We start from the raw sequence: 19,815 nt of genomic DNA, 5'->3' as shown, positions 1-19,815 counted from the left end.
AGAGCTCAGTGACACTCAACACACACAGCCCCCCAAATAGAGCTCAATGACACCCAAACAGAGCTCAATGACACCCAAACAGTGCTCAGTGACACCCAACACACACAGCCCCCCAAATAGAGCTCAGTGACACCCAAACAGAGCTCAGTGACACCCAACACACACAGCCCCCCAAATAGAGCTCAATGACACCCAAAGAGAGCTCAATGACACCCAAACAGTGCTCGGTGACACCCAACACACACAGCCCCCCAAATAGAGCTCAGTGACACCCAAACAGAGCTCAGTGACACCCAAACAGAGCTCAGTGACACCCAACACACACAGCCCCCCAAATAGAGCTCAGTGACACCCAAACAGAGCTCAGTGACACCCAAACAGAGCTCAGTGACACCCAACACACACAGCCCCCCAAATAGAGCTCAATGACACCCAAACAGTGCTCAGTGACACCCAAACAGAGCTCAGTGACACCCAACACACACAGCCCCCCAAATAGAGCTCAGTGACACCCAAACAGAGCTCAGTGACACCCAACACACACAGCCCCCCAAATAGAGCTCAGTGACACCCAAACAGAGCTCAGTGACACCCAACACACACAGCTCCCCAAATAGAGCTCAGTGACACCCAAACAGAGCTCAGTGACACCCAACACACACAGCCCCCCAAACAGTGATCAATGACACCCAAAACACACAGCCCCCCAAATAGAGCTCAGTGACACCCAACACACACAGCTCCCCAAATAGAGCTCAGTGACACCCAAACAGAGCTCAGTGACACCCAACACACACAGCCCCCCAACAGTGTTCAGTGACATCCAGCACACACAGCCCCCCAAATAGAGCTCAGTGACACCCAAACAGAGCTCAGTGACACCCAACACACACAGCCCCCCAAACAGTGATCAATGACACCCAAAACACACAGCCGCCCAAATAGAGCTCAGTGACACCCAACACACACAGCCCCCCAACACTGCTCAGTGACACCCAACACACAGCCCCCCAAAGAGTGCTCACACACACACACACGCCACCCCCAAAGCTCAGGGTCACAGCCCCCATGGGCACCGGGAGGTCATGGGGACCCTGGTGACCCAAAGACTCTGGGACACGTCACCCGGGTCCCCTGGGACAAGGGACTGTGCCCCCCATGCACCCAGGCACTTACAAAATGATGGATTGATTAAAAACCAGAGACAGAAAACATTGTTTAAAAATTTAAAAAAGTAGAAAAAGAGGCTGTTTTTTGAGATGAAACATTCGACGCACAAACAAGAAAGGGAGGAGGCGAACGGGGGCGCGGGGACGTGGGGCAGGCGGCTCCCCAGGGACACCGGCACGGGGTGACATTGGTCCCACAAACGGCTGCAACGTTCTCCCCCAGGGGACCCCCGGGCTGGGGCAGCGATCCAGCACCCACCCCAGACCAGGGACACGGGGTCACCTGAACCCCCCGACGTCAGGGAATGGCATTTTGCTCCCAGTTTTGGGGGCCTTTGAAGCATTCCGGAGCCCCCCAAGACGAGGTCACCAAAAGCCCTTTCCTCATCCCTGCCCATCCCAAACGCTTCACAGTTGGGGTACAGGAGGAAGTGGGGGATAAACAGCTGCTCCCCACTCCCCCCAGGTTGCAGTGGGGGTCATGGCACCCCAGCACAGGAGGGTGGGGGGCACCAAACACAGCCCCCCCCATCCCCAAGGGAGAAGAAAGCCCCAGGGATGGGCAGAGCCCACGGAGGGGACAGGAACAGGGGACAGTGGGGGCCAGCACAAATCTCAGCCCACCACTGTAATGAGTGTGTCCATTCTCTGCCGTACCCGCGGGGGGGCAGCACCCCCCTTCAGTCCATGGACAGTCCTCCCATGGGGGGTCTCTGAGCCCCCCGGAGGGCAGTGTCCAGCTGAGCTGCACAGTCCCACACCGGGGTCCCCGCTGTGTGTCCCTGACGAGGGACAGGACGCTGCCTCGAGTCCCGGCCGAGGGGACGGGGACGAGAGGGGACACTGCCACCCCATCAGTCTTGCAAGAGGTGGACGAAGCTGGCTGGGAAGACACCGGTGCGGGAGCCGTCACCCTCGATGAAGCCGACCTGGGGGGCAGAAGTCCCATTTTGGGCAGGGGAGAAGCTTTAGGGCTGATGTTCCAGTTCCCAAATGGACTCAGAGAGGCAAAGCCACAGTGACATGTCAGGCACAGATGGGGCAGGGGACGCCCATCCATGTCCCCCAGAAACACCCAGCCCCTTCCGGAAGAGAACTGTGGGAGAAAGGGACCAGGGTAGGGACCCCAACGTCTGTGGGTGTCCCACTGGCACTCACCCAGCTCTGCTCGTCCTCCTCCCGCGTCACCACGATCACCTCCCCCTTGGAGAAGGTCAGCTCCCGCGCCTTGTCCCCCTTGCAGTCGGCCACTGCCTTCACTCGCTTCTGCCTCCCCTTGGCCTGGAAAGGAGCGGGCAGACCCCCCAAGGTGACAAACGATGACAAACCCCCACCCAAGGCCACCCCAAGGGAGGGTGCAGGGGTGTGACACCCTTGATCCCTCTATCTGCCACCCCAGGATAACAGGAGCTGGGATGCCGGGGGATGCAGACCCCCACCACCCCATCACAGCCCCTCTGAGCCCCCCCCCCCAAGTGGTGGCACCTACCGGAGCAAATCTCCTGGGCATGGGCACGGGGGGGACCTTGCTCAGAGCAGGGTCCTCAGGGCCACTGGGGCTCTGGGGGGACACGGGTGACCCCGCTTTGCCCACCGCGCTGCTGATGCGCCGGTACGAGCGGGTGCTCTCCGAGCTGCGGGGGACAGCAGGGACAGTGTCACCCCACTGCTGACGCCTTTCTCCCTGTCCCCCTCCCCACACAGTCTCAGTAGGGTCACGGCTCCCTCATGGCACCCAGGGGTCCCACCCACAGCACCCTGGATGCTGATGGAGAAGGGTTCTAGCACCCATCCCCCCTCAAACACCCCAATTTCCAAAAAGAGGGAAAAAATATCTTTGCAGGGTATCACAGTCTTGGTGTCACCCCCAAATAATCCGTGTCACCTTCTCCAATGACAACCCAGCACCCCTGTGACGGCCCTTGTCCCTTCCCAAACCCCAGGGCCAGCACCAACTCCCTCGGGACTCCAAGTCAGGGTGGGGACTCCTTTGCTCCACACCCCCCCAGGGACAATTTGGGGTCCCCCACACCTAGGGGGGACCCAGCAGGGGTTGAAGCCAACCCACCAGCACCATGCAATGACCCGCCACCCAAGGCTGGAGGGGGGTCCCTACCCAAACTTGACGGGGGGTATGTCGGGGGCCGTGCTGCCCGGCGGGGGCTGCCCTGGGGAGGGATTCAGCTCCGGCCCCCGCCGGGCGCTGCTGCTCTCCGTCTCCGAGCGGGTCTCCCAATACGCTGCCCGTCTGCTCTCAGGGGGGCTGCGGGTGCCGTCGGCAGAGGGGGGGCTGCGCGGTGCCGGAGCCTCCCCCAGCCCCTGGAAACAGGGCTCCGACACCTGCCGGGGGAGCTCGGCGTGCTCTGGACACACACACATGATGGGGACAATAAACATGATGCCTGGGTGAAGGGACAGCCCCCCACGGGTGACCCCCCCGCCCCCACCAGACTCACCGGTGGGGCTGTGGGTGGGTTTGGGGCGGGAGCTGCCCCGTGTGGGGTTCTTGAGGGGCAGTGGGGGGGGGATCTCCTCGCTGTGGGCCCGGCGGGGCGGGGGCCGCGAGGCCACCAGGATGCTCTCGTAGGTCTTGTTGGTGATGTCCATCCCCCCCACGCAGCTCCAGCGGGTCTGGGGACAGGCTGGGGGGGGGCTGGCAGCCAGCGGGGACGTCCCCTTGAAGGAGCGCTGGAGGGGGCTCACCTGGGGACAGACACCTGGCTCCAGGGCCGTCCCACTGCCGCCAGCCCCCCCGGCAGGGTCTGCACCCCCTCCACGGGTACCTTCTCCTCCAGCTCATCCTCGCTGTCATATGGGAACTCCTGGGGGGGCTCCCAGTCGTAGTCGATGTGGATCTGCGGGGGGAGCCTCCCCGCCTGCGCCTGCTCCAGCTGCCGGACGGGGCGGGTCAGGGGGTCTCAGCAGGGGTGGGACAGGTCCCAGTAGCCCCCCCCGGCGCATCAGCCCTCTCCCTGATCAGCCTGAGCATCTCCCCCTCCCTCATCCCACCTACCAGCTCCTCACACTCGCTGTGCTTCAGCCTCCTGGCCACGTCCAGAGCCGTCTCGCCCGCCGCGTTCACTGCAGGGGGGACAAAAGGAGCCAGATCTGGGTCATGCCCTCACTACTCCACACGCACTCAGGAGCCTCAAACCCGCCCCGTCCCAGCCCCGTACCCGTGGTGACAGTGGCTTTGCCCTTCAGGAGCAGCTTGAGGCAGTTGGGCTGGTTGTAGAGCGCAGCGTAGTGCAGAGCTGTGTTCCCATCCTGTGTCACCCGGTCCAGCATCCCCCTGGGTGAAGCCACCAGAGAGAAATTCAAGGCTCAAGAGCAAATGAGCATCGGTTCCCTGCGCCCGTGAACCCTCCTGCTCTGGGGACCAGACAAGGGACACCATGGGGGGACGTACCCGTTCTGGATGATGAAGTCCACCAGAGGAAGGGACAACCTGTCGGCATGGCGCACGGCCATGTGCAGCGCCAGCTCGCTCGGCTCCTGCTGCAAGAGGAAAGGTAGAGGAGAGCTGGACGCAAAGATGCTCCATCTCCCCCAAGATGGAAGGAACAAGAGGACTGGACATGATCCTCATGTCCCCTGAGACAGAGGAGGGAGGAGTGTTGGACCTGAGGATGCCTGTGTCCCTGAGGGCACATCTCCACACAAAGGCTGGGAAAACCCTGAGCCTGGGCACCCAGAGGGGACAATCCTGTTGGTGCCCTGGGGCTCACCTGGCCCTCGGGGCTGGCCAGGGGCTTGGCCAGGTCGTGGCCCTCGGCGAAGGCCTGGAGCAGCGCCAGCAGGTCGCGGGTGCGGATGGCGTCCCAGAGGCAGTGCGGGTCGTCACGGCCGCTTTTCTGCACGTAGCGCCGCTCCATGTACTTGGCCACGATGTATTCCTTCCGGGCGGCCCTGCAGGAAGGACAATGTGGGGTTAGGTTTTTGGTTGCCTCCTCCTCCTCCTCCCAGCCCACCCTGGGCCCGGCTGTGGTGGGGATGGCAGGTGTACGGACCACAGCTGGAGGCTCCTGCCTCCTGCTAAAGTCTCAGGATGGGGGAGAAACCTCCAAAAAAGGTGCAGATCCCCACCAAAATGCAGGTGATGACACCACGATACCCCCCTCTCCCATCCCCAGGCTGTCTCAGAGCCGACGAGCGGTGGCATGAGGACAAGGATGGACCGTGCACCACACACACCTCCTCCTCCTCCTCCTCCCCCTCCTCCTCCCAGCCCACCCCGGGCCCGACTCACATGTTGCTGCTGGCCGAGGGCTTGGGACAGTCCGGCACGGGCAGCGTGGCCTCCATGATCTCGTTGAAGCGGCTGTTCCCCACGCTGACGGCCAGCTGGAGAGAGAGGGACAGGGGGAGACGAGCCCCCCCAGCCACGCTCACCCCACCCAATCCCACCCCGGAGGCACAGGGACAGAATCCACTAGACCGCCCAGGACCTTCCCAGAGCAGCATCTCCCCTGGGGACGATGCACTTCCATGGCAGGAGAGGTCTGTTTTAAAAGGGAGATGCCAGCGTCCCCCCTTCACAAGTGGCTTTGCACAGCCCCCCGCAGCTTGGGGAAACTGAGACAAATTTGGAGCAAACTGAGCCGGGATGGAGGAGGAGGGATGAACTCTGCGTCCCGGGAGATTCGGGGCTGCAGAGGGTGATCCCGGCGGCTGGGGAGCATCAAGGGATCAGGGAGCAGCTTTACCAGCAGCTCGGAGGTGCTGAGGACATCCAGGGTGAGGGACTGGATGCGGGAATAATGTACGCCCAGCTCCCGATGGATGCCGGAGCACTCGATGCACGTCAGGATGCCCAGGTTGGTGGAAAGCCAGGTGGGATCTAGACAAGGGGGAGGGCTCAGCACCTCCTCCATCCCCACAGGATGCTGCAACCCCCTCCAGGGAGGGGAAACACCCCAGGCCGGACCTACCCGGGGCCCCGCAGTCACAACACTGCTTGTTTCCCGGCATGTTCTTCACCTCGCCGATGACCACCCTGGTCAGGTCCTGCACGCCGCCGTCTGCCCCCCCTCCCGCCGCCCCCCCGCCGCCATTGGGCTCCCCCTTGAAGGCGTTGCTGAGGGCTTCGTCCTTGCTGTTCTGCAGCACCGAGACCCACCTGCGCAGGAGAAAACCCCATCAGGGAGACAGGGAGGAAGAGGAGGAGGATCCAGAACCACAAGGCGTGGGGACAGGCTGTGACACTCACACAACGCACTCCTTCTCGTCCTCCGCTTGGAAGTGATACGTCCTGTTGTCTGCAGGGATGGGGAAGAGGGGGGAGAAGGTGATTTGGGGATGCCCAGGACAGCAGGAAGAAGCTGAAACTACTTTAAACTAAAATTCAATCATTGCATGTCACTTTTCCATCACCCCAGCCCTGTTTGTGACCTTTTTTTGCTAGATCTCCTCGGAGATGTTGGTCCTTTCTCTGCAAATGCAGCCGGAGAGACACCCAGAGCGGGATTGAAAGGGTGGAGGGTGCCCAGGAGCCATGGCAGGGCTGCTGAGAAAACCTGCCCAGTATGTTCTCCCCAAAAAGGGAGCACCCATCCCCAGCTCGGCCACCCCCGGGTCACACGCCCCCACCCCTTGGCACCCCGTCCCGGGCACTCACGCGTCACCAGGTCGAAGCATTTCTTCTCCTCAGCGTGAGGTCGCACTTGGCAGGTGAGGAGGTTCAGTTTGACAGGGGGACGGTTGATCTGCAGGGCAGGGGGACGGAGGGAGGTTAAAGGACCAGGGAGGGATGGGACGAGCATCACACAGTGCGTGCTCTGATGGCCACGCCAGTGGAACAACAACCATCCCCGGATGGCCGTCTTGGGATAACCAGGCAAGCAGGACCCTCTCCGAGCCTTTGCAGGAGAACAGGGCTCGGAGAGGTCCCTGAGACCCACCCACTGTCCCCATGTCCCTGGTCCCTGCTGCAGTTCGCAGCCTCCACCACCAGGGGGCAGAACCCCCACCCAATCCCACCCCAGCCCCTTTGGTCTTGTCTGGAACCTCAACACCCAACTCGCTGCCCCGGTCAAACCCACCATCCCCACCCACTGACATTTATCAAACATGGGGATGTCACTTAGTGCATCCAGTCCTGGCTTGCACTGAGTTTTAAGCCAGGCAGATTGGTGATAAGTTTGAACAAAATTAAACCTGAAATCAACACCTGAAATGGCCTCAAGTTGCACCAAAGGAGGTTTAGATGGGAAATTGGGAACAATTTCTTCCCCAAAGGGCTGTGGGGCATTGGAACAGGCTGCCCTGGCAGTGGTGGAGTCACCATCCCTGGACGGTTGGACAGACGGACATGAGGTTCTCAGGACATGGGGCAGGGACAGGGCTGGGTTAATGGTTGGACTCGATGAGCTTGAGGATCTTTTCCACCCAAAATGATTCCATGATTCTATGAACACTTAAAGGTTCTATGAACACTGAAGGTCGGGGCTGGAGCCCCCACTGCTCCTCACCGTGCTATGGGAGATGGTCAGATAGCCGTACTTCACACCACATTTCCTCTTCTGCCACACTTTGCGGATCCTGAGGAGGAGGAAGAGGAGGAGTGAGGAAGCGCTGCAGCCCCTGATCACCAGCTCTCAGGTCTCCTCCAGCTTGGGGAAAAATCCTATTCTTCAAGCCTTGATGGATGCTCAAGACCAGGTGGGACCAATTGCACCCAAAAACCCATCTAACAGCAACCAAAAACCTCACCCAGACAGTTCCACCTTGGAACGTCCCAGCTCTGGGGCCTCCCATGAGCCTGGTGCTCAAGACAACATCAGGACAGAGCCAGGAGCAATATGGGCAAGTAACACCCATCCTCACCCATCGCTCTTCTTGTACAGAAAGCCTGACTTCTCCGTCCCATATTGCTTGTTCCCTTGGTGCTGGTGGATGCTGTAGCCGCTGCCAGAGTTCTTCCTGCTCAGGTTTTCCTGAGCTCACCAGGAGAGGGGGAAAAAATTAAAAACAACAACAATAAGAATTAAAAAGCAAAGTGAGAGGTGCAGAGGTGGCTGCTGTCCCCAGGTGACCTCGTCCTTAGGTGGGCGCAGCATCCATCGGGATGCGAGAGACTGCAAATTCCCTCTGGGCATCTCCCACATCTCCTCCTCTGCTCCCACAAATGTCCCCTTTGGTCCCCAAAGCCAACCCTGGGGTATCCCCCCAGGCTCTCACCTCCTTGCTCTCCAGCTGCAGGATGCTGCGCAGGGAATCACGGGTCTGTGTGAGCTGCTTCACCTCCTCCTCCTGCGCCTGGTGGAGCTGCAGAGGGAGGCAGCTGCTCTCTCTGCTGCGCTGAGCGCGGGCGCTCTTGGCGGATGGCGCCGGGGACGCGGGGTGGCATCTCGGGGGACGCGGGGTGGCATCTCGGGGGACGCGGGGTGGCATCTCGGGGGACGCGGGGTGGCATCTCGGGGGACACGTCTGAGTGACGCTGGATGGCAGACTTACCGCGTGGAGGGACACGGCGAGCTTCTCAATGAAGGGGTAGAGGTTCTGGGCAGCCTTCCAGCCGTCTTGGAAGAAACTGGGCATTTATTTCATGGGATTAAGATGCAGATGGGGAGGATGGAGAGGAAAAGAAAAAGGGGTTTTTTAGAGAAAACGTGGCAGGAGACCATAGCAACCCCCCTGGGGAGCTGCTCTTGCTTTGTGGTTCCCTTGGAGAGACTCCACCGAAGTCCAGCCCATAGGGTCTGGATACCCCAAATATTTGGGGTGTTTGGGATGCACGATTGGCTTCTTGTTCGAGTCAAGCTCATCTCACCAGGGACCAGCCCTCCTGGGGCCTCTGGGTCACAGCCCCAGTCATGGGGCTCCTGGCCAACGCCACTGCCCCCTCCCTGCCTCAGTTTCCCCACTCGAGAGCGGGAGGAGCTGACACGACACCCACACGCTGCAATTCCAGCCTCAGGGAGCAACGGGAAAGGCGAGGGGACATCAAACCTCGCTCCAAACGCCCTCATTACGAGCCCTGCGGCTGATGGTGGAGCCGCTCGGCTGAACTCATCCCTGGAAACCCATCCAGAAACCAAATCATCCGATCTACCCCGAGCCAGCCCCCTTACCCCAGCCCCCACGGACACATTTACAGCTCCTCCAGCCAACAGAGCACGTTTCAACCCCTTGGATACAACCAGAGAGCGACAGGCTCTGCCCAGCATGTTCACCAACAGCTGGATGGAGCTGGGATGGGACAAAGTGTCCCCAGACCCTCAAGGGACCTCCCAGGGGTGACAAGCAACCCTGGGGATGAACCACCTTGACCCAGGTGACACCTACTTGTGCTGAGCATGGAAAAACTTGATGAGGCTCTGGAGGAAATCTGGTCCCTGCTTCATCTGCGACTCGCTGGCTTTTAGCAGGTACTGGGGGAGGAGAAGACACCCGGTGAGGTGACGGAGACAAGGACCAGCTGAAAACATCCCGGAGGAAAAAGCAAAGGCCTTGGCCGGCCCTCGCCTCCTTCCCGGCATGGGGAGGAGGGTTTAGTGCTGGCTGCGTTTCAAGAAAGTCGAGTCACGACGTTGGGATTTGACGGCAGCTCGCTGGGGACCACCCTCCGAAAACCTGGCTCTGGAGTCCTCCAAGCCCTGAGAAGTTCAAGGGCTGAGGCAGGTCCCCAGGGTTTCCAGCCCAGCGTGCTTCTCCCGCTGCTCATTACTTCTGGAGTTAATAAATAACCAAAACCGAAGGCAGCTCGCGAAGGCAAAAAAAAATAAAGCGGCGAAATAGTTCAAATGTTTTTTGAGATACGACCCCTTTGCTCCTAAAAAATCCGATTTCAAGCGGCGAGCGCCTGCGGCACATGAGTCCCGGAGGTCTGCAGCCCTCGCGAGGCGTCCCATGGGACAAGGAGCTTCAGCTCCATCCATCAAACCCAGGCGGAAAAGACATGGAGCCTCAATCGCCCCGAGCAAAACAAAGCGGGGGGAAGAGATTTTCCCCCCACGAGCTCCTCCCCAGCCCAGCACAGCTGCCTTTGAGCGGGGACGATGGGGGGAAGGCAGCCCCGGGGTTTTCCATGCTGGGGAGCACCAGGGCGGGATGGAGCCACGTGGGGACACGATGGGATGGGGACAGCCGAGGGTCCCGCACCACACCCACACAGGGCTGCTTTGGTGGTGGGGATGGGGACAAGCTCTGAGCAGTTCCCTGTGGCCCCCCAGTGCCAAATTGTCCCCACGTCCCCCTCCAGCACAGCCCCTACCTCGCACATGTGGAGCTGGAAGAGCCGCCGCTCCTTCTGCGTGTCCTCGGCCGCCTCCAGCGCTGACGGCTCGGCCGGGGTGACCCCCGCCAAGCGGGCTCGCTCCTTCTCCTTCTCCATCTTCCCCCTGTGGGACGGGGCAGTGGCAGGCTGGGGACAGCCCTGCTCCGAGGGGTGTCCCAGGGGACGGGCGATGGTGGGGACGGGATCAGGAGAAACATCTCCAGTCCCTGTAGCCGGGAAGGCTGGACCTGAGCCCACCCCGTGGCAAAGCGGCACCAACTGGTGCCCAGGTGCCTGGGGACAAAACACCGTTGTGCAGTGCGGGATTAGGCGGATTTTGCCGGTGGCAATGGGTTCCTTACACTTTGGTCTCGTAATCCTTCCAGGCCTTTTCAATCTGCTTCTTAGAGTCCTGAGGCAAAAGGACAGAGGGGACAGCAGCTGTCAGGGAAGGTGTAAGGAAGGACCCAGTGGCACCAAAGGGACCGAGGGCTTTGTTCTGCATCGCTGTGCTCTGATGACAAGCAATGTCCCCACCAGGTCTTCACCCTCGCTCCTGTCACCCCCAGCCTGTGCTACTGCCCCCAAGCTCCATCCAGGCCCAGGGAATCGCTCCTTCCTTCTCCTGAGCCCGTCACAGGGATCTACCTGCAGAATGTCCCCAAATGGGTGACGTCGGAGCCTCAGGGACAGTGTGACCTGGAGCCCCAGGGACAGTGTGACCTGCAGCGTTGGAGCCCTGGGGACAATGTGATCTGGAGCCTCAGAGCCCTGGGGACAATGTGACCTGGAGCCCCAGGGACAGTGTGACCTGGAGCCCTTGGGACAGTGTGACCTGCAGCGTTGGAGCCCCAGAAATGGTGTGACCTGCAGCCTCAGAGCCCCAGGGACAGTGTGGCCTGGAGCCTTGGGGACAGTGAGATCTGGAGCCCCGGGGACAGTGAGATCTGGAGCCCCGGGGACAGTGAGACCTGGAGCCTCAGAGCCCTGGGGACGGTGCCGGAGGGGACTCACCAGGCGGCTGTCCCTCAGCTGTCCCTTCAGCAGGCTGTCCAGGGGAAAGGAGACGATGTTGTTCAGGTTCTGCACCTGCCAAGGGCAGAGATGGCGTCACCCCACGGGACTCCCCGCTCAGGGCAGGTGGAGGAGCCGGAGCCCCGTGTCTGTCCCGGTGCTGGGGTCTCCCCAGCGCCACGGCCGCCCCGTGAAGGGTTAAGGAGGCAGGAGCGGGGCCGGCTCAGGCTGGGGCAGGCCGGGGCCTGTCGGGCTGGCTGCAAGATGTCTGACACGGGGCCCTTCCCACAAACCGCATCGGCGCAGCCACTGCCAAAACAAAAGCTGTTCCCCCCATCGCCACCCTGTCCCTGCTCCCCGTCGGTCGCCACTCTGTCCCCATCCCCATCGACACCACCAGCCCCTCCACAGTGATGCAAAGATCCACACCCCACCTCAAGGGGTGTCTCAAAATGTCCCCCTTTTGCTGGGACCCCATTTCAGTGCTGTCAGAGCAGCTGCAGCACCCACACAGGGCCGCTCCCCCCCCAGATTGCTTTCAAAGGCTCCCAAGGGTTTTGGTCACCGGGACAACCCCAGCTCAGGGGTGCGGGACCAGCCCCAGATGAGGTGGAATGGGGCACCCCCATTCTGACGGGCACCCCGCTTCCCACAGCTCCGGGGGGACGTGGGGGGGGAAACCTGGCTTTTTGGGTCTGGCTGGGGGACGCGGTACGTAACCCCCTCTGCGGGGAGCAGGGGACACGGCTGCTCCCACAGCGGGGTAGCCAGGAACTGGTCCAACTCCTCTGCTGAGATGTTCCATAGAGCCCCCCTGAGCACGAGGGGACAGTGGGGAGGGGACGAGTGGGGAGGCCCAGACTGGGGTAACTGGGAGTGGAAGATGCTGAAATCTGGAATTCTTGCTGGGGGAAGGGCTGTAGAAATAAATTTCCTCCTTAAGCAGAGCAAAAACCACCCTTTTTGGGGGTGGCAAAAGGGACTGGAGAGGGGACCAGTGACATGGGACCCCCAGGGCTTTGCTGCTGGTCATGCATGGACCAAAATCTGACCAGGAACCTACTTCTGCACCGGAGCTGTTCCGTGGTGGGGACGATGCTGCCGGCTCAGCCTCTGCCTGCCCGCTCCCCTGTTCCCCTGCCTGCTCCCCTGTTCCCCTGCCCACTCCCCTGCCCCCCTGCCTGTTCCCCTGCCCGCTCCCCGCCTGTTCCCCTGCCCGCTCCCCTGTTACCTTGCCCGCTCCCCTGTTCCCCTGCCCGCTCCCCTGCCCACTCCCCTGCCCCCCTGCCTGTTCCCCTGCCCGCTCCCCTGCCCGCTCCCCTGTTCCCCTGCCCGCTCCCCTGTTCCCCTGCCCGCTCCCCTGCCCGCTCCCCTGTTCCCCTGCCCGCTCTCCTGTTCCCCTGCCCACTCTCCTGCCCGCTCCCCTGTTCCCCTGCCCGCTCCCCTGTTCCCCTGCCCGCTCCCCTGTTCCCCTGCCCGTTCCCCTGTTCCCCTGCCTGTTCCCCTGCCCGCTCCCCTGCTCCCCGCGCAGCCGCAGCTCCCCTAGGCCCTGCCGCACAGCCCGGCGTGGCTTTGATTTACTTCTTGGCAAGCGAGATCAGAGCTGCAATTGATGTGAAACGGGGAAAAAAAAAGAAAGAAAGGAAAAAAAGGAAAAAAGAAAAGCAAAGAGCAGCCGAACCGCCCGTCGAGTCCCAGCGCCAGCGGCTCCAGCGGAGCTCGGGATGAGCTGTAAATCCAGCACGGGGGGAGCGGGTGGTTTGGTCACCAGGAGCATGTTCCCGAGCCCGGGGTGGGTGCTGGGGCTGCTGGTGGTGGCTGAGGGCAGCTAAACTGGGAGGGGGTTTAGGGAAAGCACGGGGTGTTTTTCCAAATGCAGATGGATCCTGGAGGTTCTCCCCAGCTTGGCTGCAGAGAACAGCCTGAGGTCGCACTGGAGACACTGTGAACCCCGTGTTCCACCCCCCGGGTGGTTCAAGCCCCCCCGACGCCGGCAGCGTGTCCGGGAGCAGCTCACCAGGTTCTTGAAGAGCGCGGTGACCTCGCGGGTGAAGACGGCCAGGTTGAGGAAGCCGGTGGAGAGCTCGTGGTTGTTCTGGGAGAGGTGGTTGTTGCCGAAGTTCTCCAGGGCTTCGCTGTACTGCTCCTCGTTCTCCACGTGGGCTGCGTGGGGACACACCGGTGAGGGACACGGGGTGACCCTGCAGCGCCCGGCCCTGGGCGATGGCCACATCACCAGGTGCCACCAGCAGCCACTGCCCCATCCCTCCGTAGCAGAGCTGGGCTGATCCTGCTGCAGATCCTGACTGTGACATTCTGTGACCACAGCGCTGTGCCCGAAACTGCCTCCTCAAGGTTCTTAATTTCCCTTTTAATCCTTTTTTAAGCCACTTTTTGGCACCTTATCATAGTGCCAGCACCCATGGCCACCCAATGGACAGATGCATCGCCCCATGAACAGATGTGACCAGGGTTGGTGGAGGAGAGCTGGGGTGTTCAGCTGGAGAGGAGAAGCTCCGGGGAGACCCTATTGCAGCCTTTCTGGACTTAAAAGGGGCTGATAAGAAAGATGGGGACAGACTTTTGAGCAGGGGCTGTTGTGACAGGACAAGGGGTGATGGTTTTAAACTAAAGGAGGGAGATTCAGGCTGGACATGAGGAAGGAATTGTTGCCCTGAGGGTGGTGAGAGCCTGGCCCAGGTTGGGCAGAGAGGTGGTGGATGAACCATCCCTGAGACATCCCAGGCCAGGCTGGACGGGCTCTGAGCACCCTGAGCTGGTGAAGATGTCCCTGTCATGGCAGGGGGGCACTGGGGGGCTGGGGAGGTCCCTCCAACCCAAACTGTTCTATGGCACCACCACAAACCCTGCCAGCCCAGGGATGCCCATGAGCTCTCCAAGCCCAACTCACTCAGCCCGGAGACGTGAATGGCTTTCACATATTTCCTGATCCTCTGGAGCACGGCTTGGTCCCCGTCCAGGCTCTGCGAAAGCAAAGAAAGAAAACAAACCCAGCTCGTTATCCAAGCGCGGCCGCCGCTCCCCCCGGCCCAGCTGCTCTGCCATGCAGATGTGCGGGGCAGCGGCCAAGCTCCGCGGCTGTGAGAGGAGCCGGAGGCATCCCGGGGACACCGGAGCCGCCGTGTCCAGCCGCTCCGCTGCCAGCTCTGTGGTCCCCGTGGTTTTTGCTGCTCTGGCTGCCCCGGGGAGGCGGGCTGGAGCAAGAGGGGAGCAGGGGGTGAGCGGCTCTTTGGATCCAAGCAGCTTCCAGCAACCACGGAAAATGCCTCCCTGGCTCTAGCAGGGGCTGTTTCAACTGAGGAGGGGATAAAGCGTCACGCAGCACCAATACGCCAGCCTGTCCCCGCCACCGCAGCGTGTGTCCCCATGGCCTGGGACAAGGCACAGCAAAGGTGCCCAGCTCCACAGAGGCAAAAATGGGACCCACCTCCTGCCAACACCCAACAGGGACCAAAATCACATCAATCCTGCAACCAGGGATGAGGCTTTCCACACCCCCCCAACTCGTGCTGGGTCTTGGCTGTGGCCCCAGCACCACAGACCTCCCCATAGCCCCCCCCGGCTACATCTTGTGCTCACGTAGAGCACTCCCCATCCCAACCCGGTCACCCCGTCCTTGCTCCAGCCCTCTCTACCCTCATTTGCCCCCACCAAGCATGAGGGCAAACTCAACACCAACGCCAACCCAACGCCAACCCGCCCGCGGAGCCTCTCAGCTGAACACAGGCCGGCCCCGCCATCAGGAAAGGGTTAAGGGCGGCTTGGCTGCAGGTACCAGAGCCATGATAACAGGCTGGAAATATTTAGAGGGCGTGAACAGCAAGAAGGGCGAGAGATGAAACCGCGGAGGAATTACAATAAAGAGGCGCCCTCTCTCTCTCTCGCGCTGTGCCGAAGGCTTTCGGGCTGATGTCAAGGCCGATTTCCTGACAGCGGGTCAGGCGGCCCCGGCGCCGCTCTCCCAGGCCCTCCCCGTTGGACGGGGACGAGCTTTGGCCAGGAGGAGCCGGCTGGGAGGGAACCAGGGGCTGAAGCAGGAGCCAAACCCCCCGCCCAGAGGGGCCTTGTAATGCATCTACAATGGGGAGGATGTTGGGGTGCCCCAAAGCCCCATACCCCCTGCTCTGCACCAAATCTGCGTGCTCCAGACTCTCCGGGGCCACAGGCTGGGGCAGAGGCATCCTCTGCCTGGACACCCCAGGCTCACAAACCTGGTGGGGAAACTGAGGCAGCATGATGGATGCATCACTGTGCAAGTGGGGGAAGAAGCTGCTCTGAGCACCCAGGACAGGGCACCCACCCCAGTGGCAGCTCACGGCCATAGGGGGCTGAATGCAGGGACAGGGGACAACCTGGGGACACTCACAGGGGCTTTTGGGAAGGGGTCCATGAGCTGACCGGCGGGGATGGGACAGGCGGAGCTGAGCACCGGGGTGGTAAATGCACAGGAAATCAGTGCACGGTGCTGCCAAGGCTGCGAGCATCGCTGCATCCCCGAGGTACCGGGCTGGCTGCTGGGGACACAGGCCTTGGCTGCATGGGGACAGCGCTCGGAGCTGGGCACAGCCATGTCTGAAGACCCCACAGCACCCATCACGCCCCAGCCCAGCTTGGATGAGGGCTGCCGGTCGGGGGAAGCGGGTGACATCGGCAGAGCAGGGACAGGAACACGAGGGAGAAAGGGACAGATCGGCACCGGCGCCGCAGCCACCCGGGCTGGCAGCCTGGGGACCCCGAGCAGCCACCGCCACCCCCTCCCAGCCCCAGCAGGGTGCTCAATAGGGGCCATTCTTCTGCCTGCCCCCTCGCCGCTGGCTCGTGCCGCCCAGCGAAGGAGCCGCCGCGGGTGCCAGGGGCTGGGAGCGGGATGCAGCGCTGCCCTGGGTGCAAAGGGCAGCGTGTGGCAGGGACATGGTGCTATTTACATGGTGACATGGGGTGACATGGGGTGAGCTGGGAGCCCGGCTGCCGGCTCTGCCACTGAACATGCCAGCGGCCTCTGCCATGCCACCCCGCCTAGGCCCAGAGGTGCCAAGTCCCGTGTGACATGTGCAGAGCACCCAGCCCCAACCACGGCGGGCTGGATCCGACCTTCCAGCTCACTCCAGACTCGGGTTCTGCCTCCACAGTTGCACTGAGGACCCCAAAGTCACGCAAGACCCCTGGGATGGGAGAGCCCTCTTTAATCCCAGGAGGGAAACCGAGACACACAGCAGCTCCAGCCAGCACCAGTATGGTTTTTTGATGGCGAGCACCAGCCTCTGGCCCTCACCTGCATCACTCCTGCCCCCTCAGTTTAGACAGGGCTCTGGTGGGACACGGTCACCCCTTCCCACCCAGCAGCTGCTGGAGCAAAACCAGGAACCTTCACTCCCTCCTGCTCACGAAGCCACCAGCCGGGATCTGGAGGTGACAGAGAGCCCCACGGCTCCGTGTGGTCACAGAGTCCCTCCCACCCCCCAGCCCTCTCCAAAGCCACCCCTGGTTACTCCTCTGCCTGACGCTCTCGTCCCATCGGGGCTCAGAGGGCGCCATGGGGCTGGGTGGGTTTGGTTGGATTTCCCCCCACCTCTCGCTGGAGCACAGGGATGCCAAAGGCCTGGCAGCAGTTTGCCCCCCGAAGGGTTCCTCGTAGCTTCTGGTGGGACGGGGGCTCGGCCCTGTGTCCCCCATGACACACAACATCGGTCACAACTCCCAGCTCTCAGCCACGCTCGCCGGAGCTTTCCTAAGCACACCCCACAGAGAACCCCCACCATTCCCAGGGGGCGCCTCTCCCCCCATCCCTGTCCCCCACAGCCACAGCCTCTCCAAGCAGCCAAACCAAATTCCTGCTGTCTCCTCCTGGCTGGAGCTGCCCCCCCTCCCCCTCCAGAGGCAGATCCACGGCAGTGACCAGCACGTGCTGGCAGGGACCACGATGCTCCACGCTGCGCCCCCAGATTTCCAGCCTGGGGACGCCCATCCTGCTGTCCCCCGGCGGATCCCAGCAGCCCCAGCACCTGGGGCCCCCCGCTCCCCCCCAGCCCTGGCTCCCCTTCAAAGCTATTCCTTCGCTTAGAGGAGTTGGCAAAAGCCACGGGACCAGCTGGAAACTGCCTTTATTCCAGGCAGGAGAAGGGGGACGATAGGACCCCACTACCTCCACTCTTCCCACAAACACTGCCAGAGATTTCGGGGCTGGCTAAAAATACTCCAGAGGCTTTAATCACAAGGGGATCCCCCCCCAGGGACATCGCATCAGGGCTGGCTCCAGCATAGGAACTCAATAGTAGCCAGAGCCGTGGGGCTGATGCTCTGCCCTGCCCGGGGGGATGCCCTGGACCCGGGTGGGGGGATGCCCTGGACCCGGGAGGGGGGGATGCCCTGGACCCGGGAGGGGGGGATGCCCTGGACCCGGGAGGGGGGGATGCCCTGGACCCGGGAGGGGGGGATGCCCTGGACCCGGGAGGGGGGGATGCCCTGGACCCGGGAGGGGGGGATGCCCTGGACCCGGGAGGGGGGGATGCCCTGGAGACAAAACCGTTAAAGAAGAGTTTTGCCTATTTCTGCAGCACTTGGTCCCAAAAAAAGCCTACGCTGGGGCTGCTTGGAAGATGCAAATGGCCACCCTGGCCCGAGGGTCCCAAAGCACTCACTTACGGTGACAGCCAGCACAAGCTGGGCCTGGCCGATCTCCCCCCGGGGCTCCCAGGGCAAAGGGGGGACCCCAATAAATAGCAGCCCAAGGAAAGGAGGTACCCCCCGAGGTGAGCACTGGGCGCTGGACGAGCACCTATGGGTGCCAGGGGCTGCCCCTGAGCGGTGGGTGCTCCCCGGGGTGCGGGAGCGCAACCCGACCCCCCTCCAGCCCCGCTCACCTCCTCCAGAGCCCCCACCGCCCCCCGGCACTTCTGCATCTTGGAAGCGAAGGCGGCGGCGGCCGGGGAGCTGAGGTCCTCGCCGGTCACGGCCAAGAACTCGGCCACGCTGAGCTGCTCGGGCATCGTGCGGCCGCACCGGGGGGCGACCGGGACAGCAGCGGAGGGCGCAGCGGGGGGCGCTCGGAGCGCACCGGGAGCGCCGGCCAGGCCCGGCTCAGCGCCCCATGCCCCGCACCGGGAGCGCCCGTCCCGCCGCACCGGGAGCGCCTCCGCCCGCCCAGCCCGATCGCTCCCTCCCCGCCGCCGTCACGTGAGCGGCCCCGCCCGCCCGCCCGTTAAAGGCGAAGCGACCCGGCGACACCCGCCCCGCCACCGGCACCGCCCCGCACATCTGCCCCGGCAGGGCTGCGGTAGACACGGGGTTAAGAGGCTGGACGGGAACAGGAGGAATTTGGGGGTTCCCGGTGGGTACGAGCCCCCCCCAGCAGACAGGCACCCCCGGAGCATCCTCTGGGGGACACACACAGCCATAGGGACAGCCCAGGCTCACAGCAGCGTGGGCCGGGCTTGAACCCCCCCCAACCCTGCAGGCAGGGCCAAGAGCCCCCCCAGACACCCCGCTCCTCCGCGCGGTGCCGCGGGGTTGGGGACACCCCCTTTGCTGGGGTGACCCTGCCACCTCCTGGCCGGCCTGGGGACTGCGGAGCGGGGGGGCGACATGACCCGGGGACACCCCTGCAAGAGGCTCCGGGACACGCAGCCCCACGGGGGATGGGGACAGGACCGTGACTGCAGCACTCTGTGCTCCTCACCCGGCTCACCTGCTCTGGGGCTCTCCTTCCTCCTCCTCTTCCTCCGCCCCGCCAGACAAGCGATGGAACGGCAGCATGTGCCATGACCCCGGGTACCACCAGACATCGTCACTGGGTGCCACCGAGCATCACTAGGCACCACCAGACATCGTCACTGGGTGCCACTGAGCATCACCAGGTACCACCAGACACCGTCAGCCATCACCAGGTGCCACTAGACAACACTGGGTACCAGATGACTTGGAGGGGTGGGTGACCTGGGGCAGCACCCTGGAGAAGGACCCTCCACAGGCACAGCCCACCAGGGTCTTGCCGTGCAGCCTCCAATCCTGCTCTCAAATTTGGGTGCACTGTCCCAGCTCCAGTACCCGCAGGGTCCTGCCCCGGGGCTTTTCCCATGCTCCTGGTTCAAGGGGCTCATCCTGGTCAGATTTGAGCTGGAGATCACCGACCTGCGGCAGGTCAGACCCGTTTCCCTTGCTCCAGCCATGGCTACATCTCAACTCCCTTCTCTACCAGGTCCTCCAGAACAGGCTGGCCAGTTAAAAGGCTCCAAAACAGGTTTTTTTACACTTAAAACAGGAGAAAACCAGCCCAACAGCTCTCTCTTCCCAGACTACCCCAGCATTTGGCTGGTTAGAGGAAAACAGCCCCTTACAACTCCAAAGTTTTATTTTATCCCCTCCCGTGCAGAAGACATCAAGTGCCACAAGTTTTTC

General features: G+C 62.4%; 1 protein-coding gene across 5 annotated transcripts; it reads right to left on the bottom strand.

Moving 5' to 3' along the window:
• Window positions 1–1,172: 1,172 nt before the first annotated feature.
• On the bottom strand, window positions 1,173–18,546 carry ASAP3 (ArfGAP with SH3 domain, ankyrin repeat and PH domain 3). Of its 5 annotated transcripts, none has more exons than XM_082071436.1 (26): window positions 18,282–18,546; window positions 14,312–14,384; window positions 13,418–13,563; window positions 11,401–11,475; window positions 10,749–10,798; window positions 10,384–10,510; window positions 9,456–9,541; window positions 8,625–8,700; window positions 8,349–8,435; window positions 7,995–8,104; window positions 7,640–7,709; window positions 6,787–6,874; window positions 6,379–6,427; window positions 6,101–6,288; window positions 5,876–6,009; window positions 5,419–5,513; window positions 4,898–5,078; window positions 4,579–4,667; window positions 4,346–4,461; window positions 4,183–4,250; window positions 3,953–4,060; window positions 3,626–3,872; window positions 3,286–3,532; window positions 2,659–2,803; window positions 2,328–2,450; window positions 1,173–2,098 (listed from the first exon to the last, which is right to left on the bottom strand). In XM_082071436.1, exons 1-26 carry the CDS (start codon window positions 18,405–18,407, stop codon window positions 2,024–2,026), a joined length of 2,979 nt encoding a protein of 992 aa, XP_081927562.1. In that variant the 5' UTR covers window positions 18,408–18,546; the 3' UTR covers window positions 1,173–2,023. The 5 variants fall into 5 exon arrangements, 4 of the variants coding, with proteins under 4 accessions (XP_081927562.1, XP_081927563.1, XP_081927561.1 ...); XM_082071437.1 differs by having other exon boundaries at window positions 4,579–4,664; XR_014185943.1 differs by lacking the exon at window positions 2,659–2,803.
• Between the last annotated feature and the right edge of the window lie 1,269 nt (window positions 18,547–19,815).

This window comes from Streptopelia decaocto, assembly GCF_964273445.1.
Source record: "Streptopelia decaocto genome assembly, chromosome: 23".
NCBI lineage: Eukaryota > Metazoa > Chordata > Aves > Columbiformes > Columbidae > Streptopelia > Streptopelia decaocto.
The sequence above is the reverse complement of the archived record's forward strand: the minus strand, read 5'-3'. Positions and strand labels throughout refer to the sequence as shown.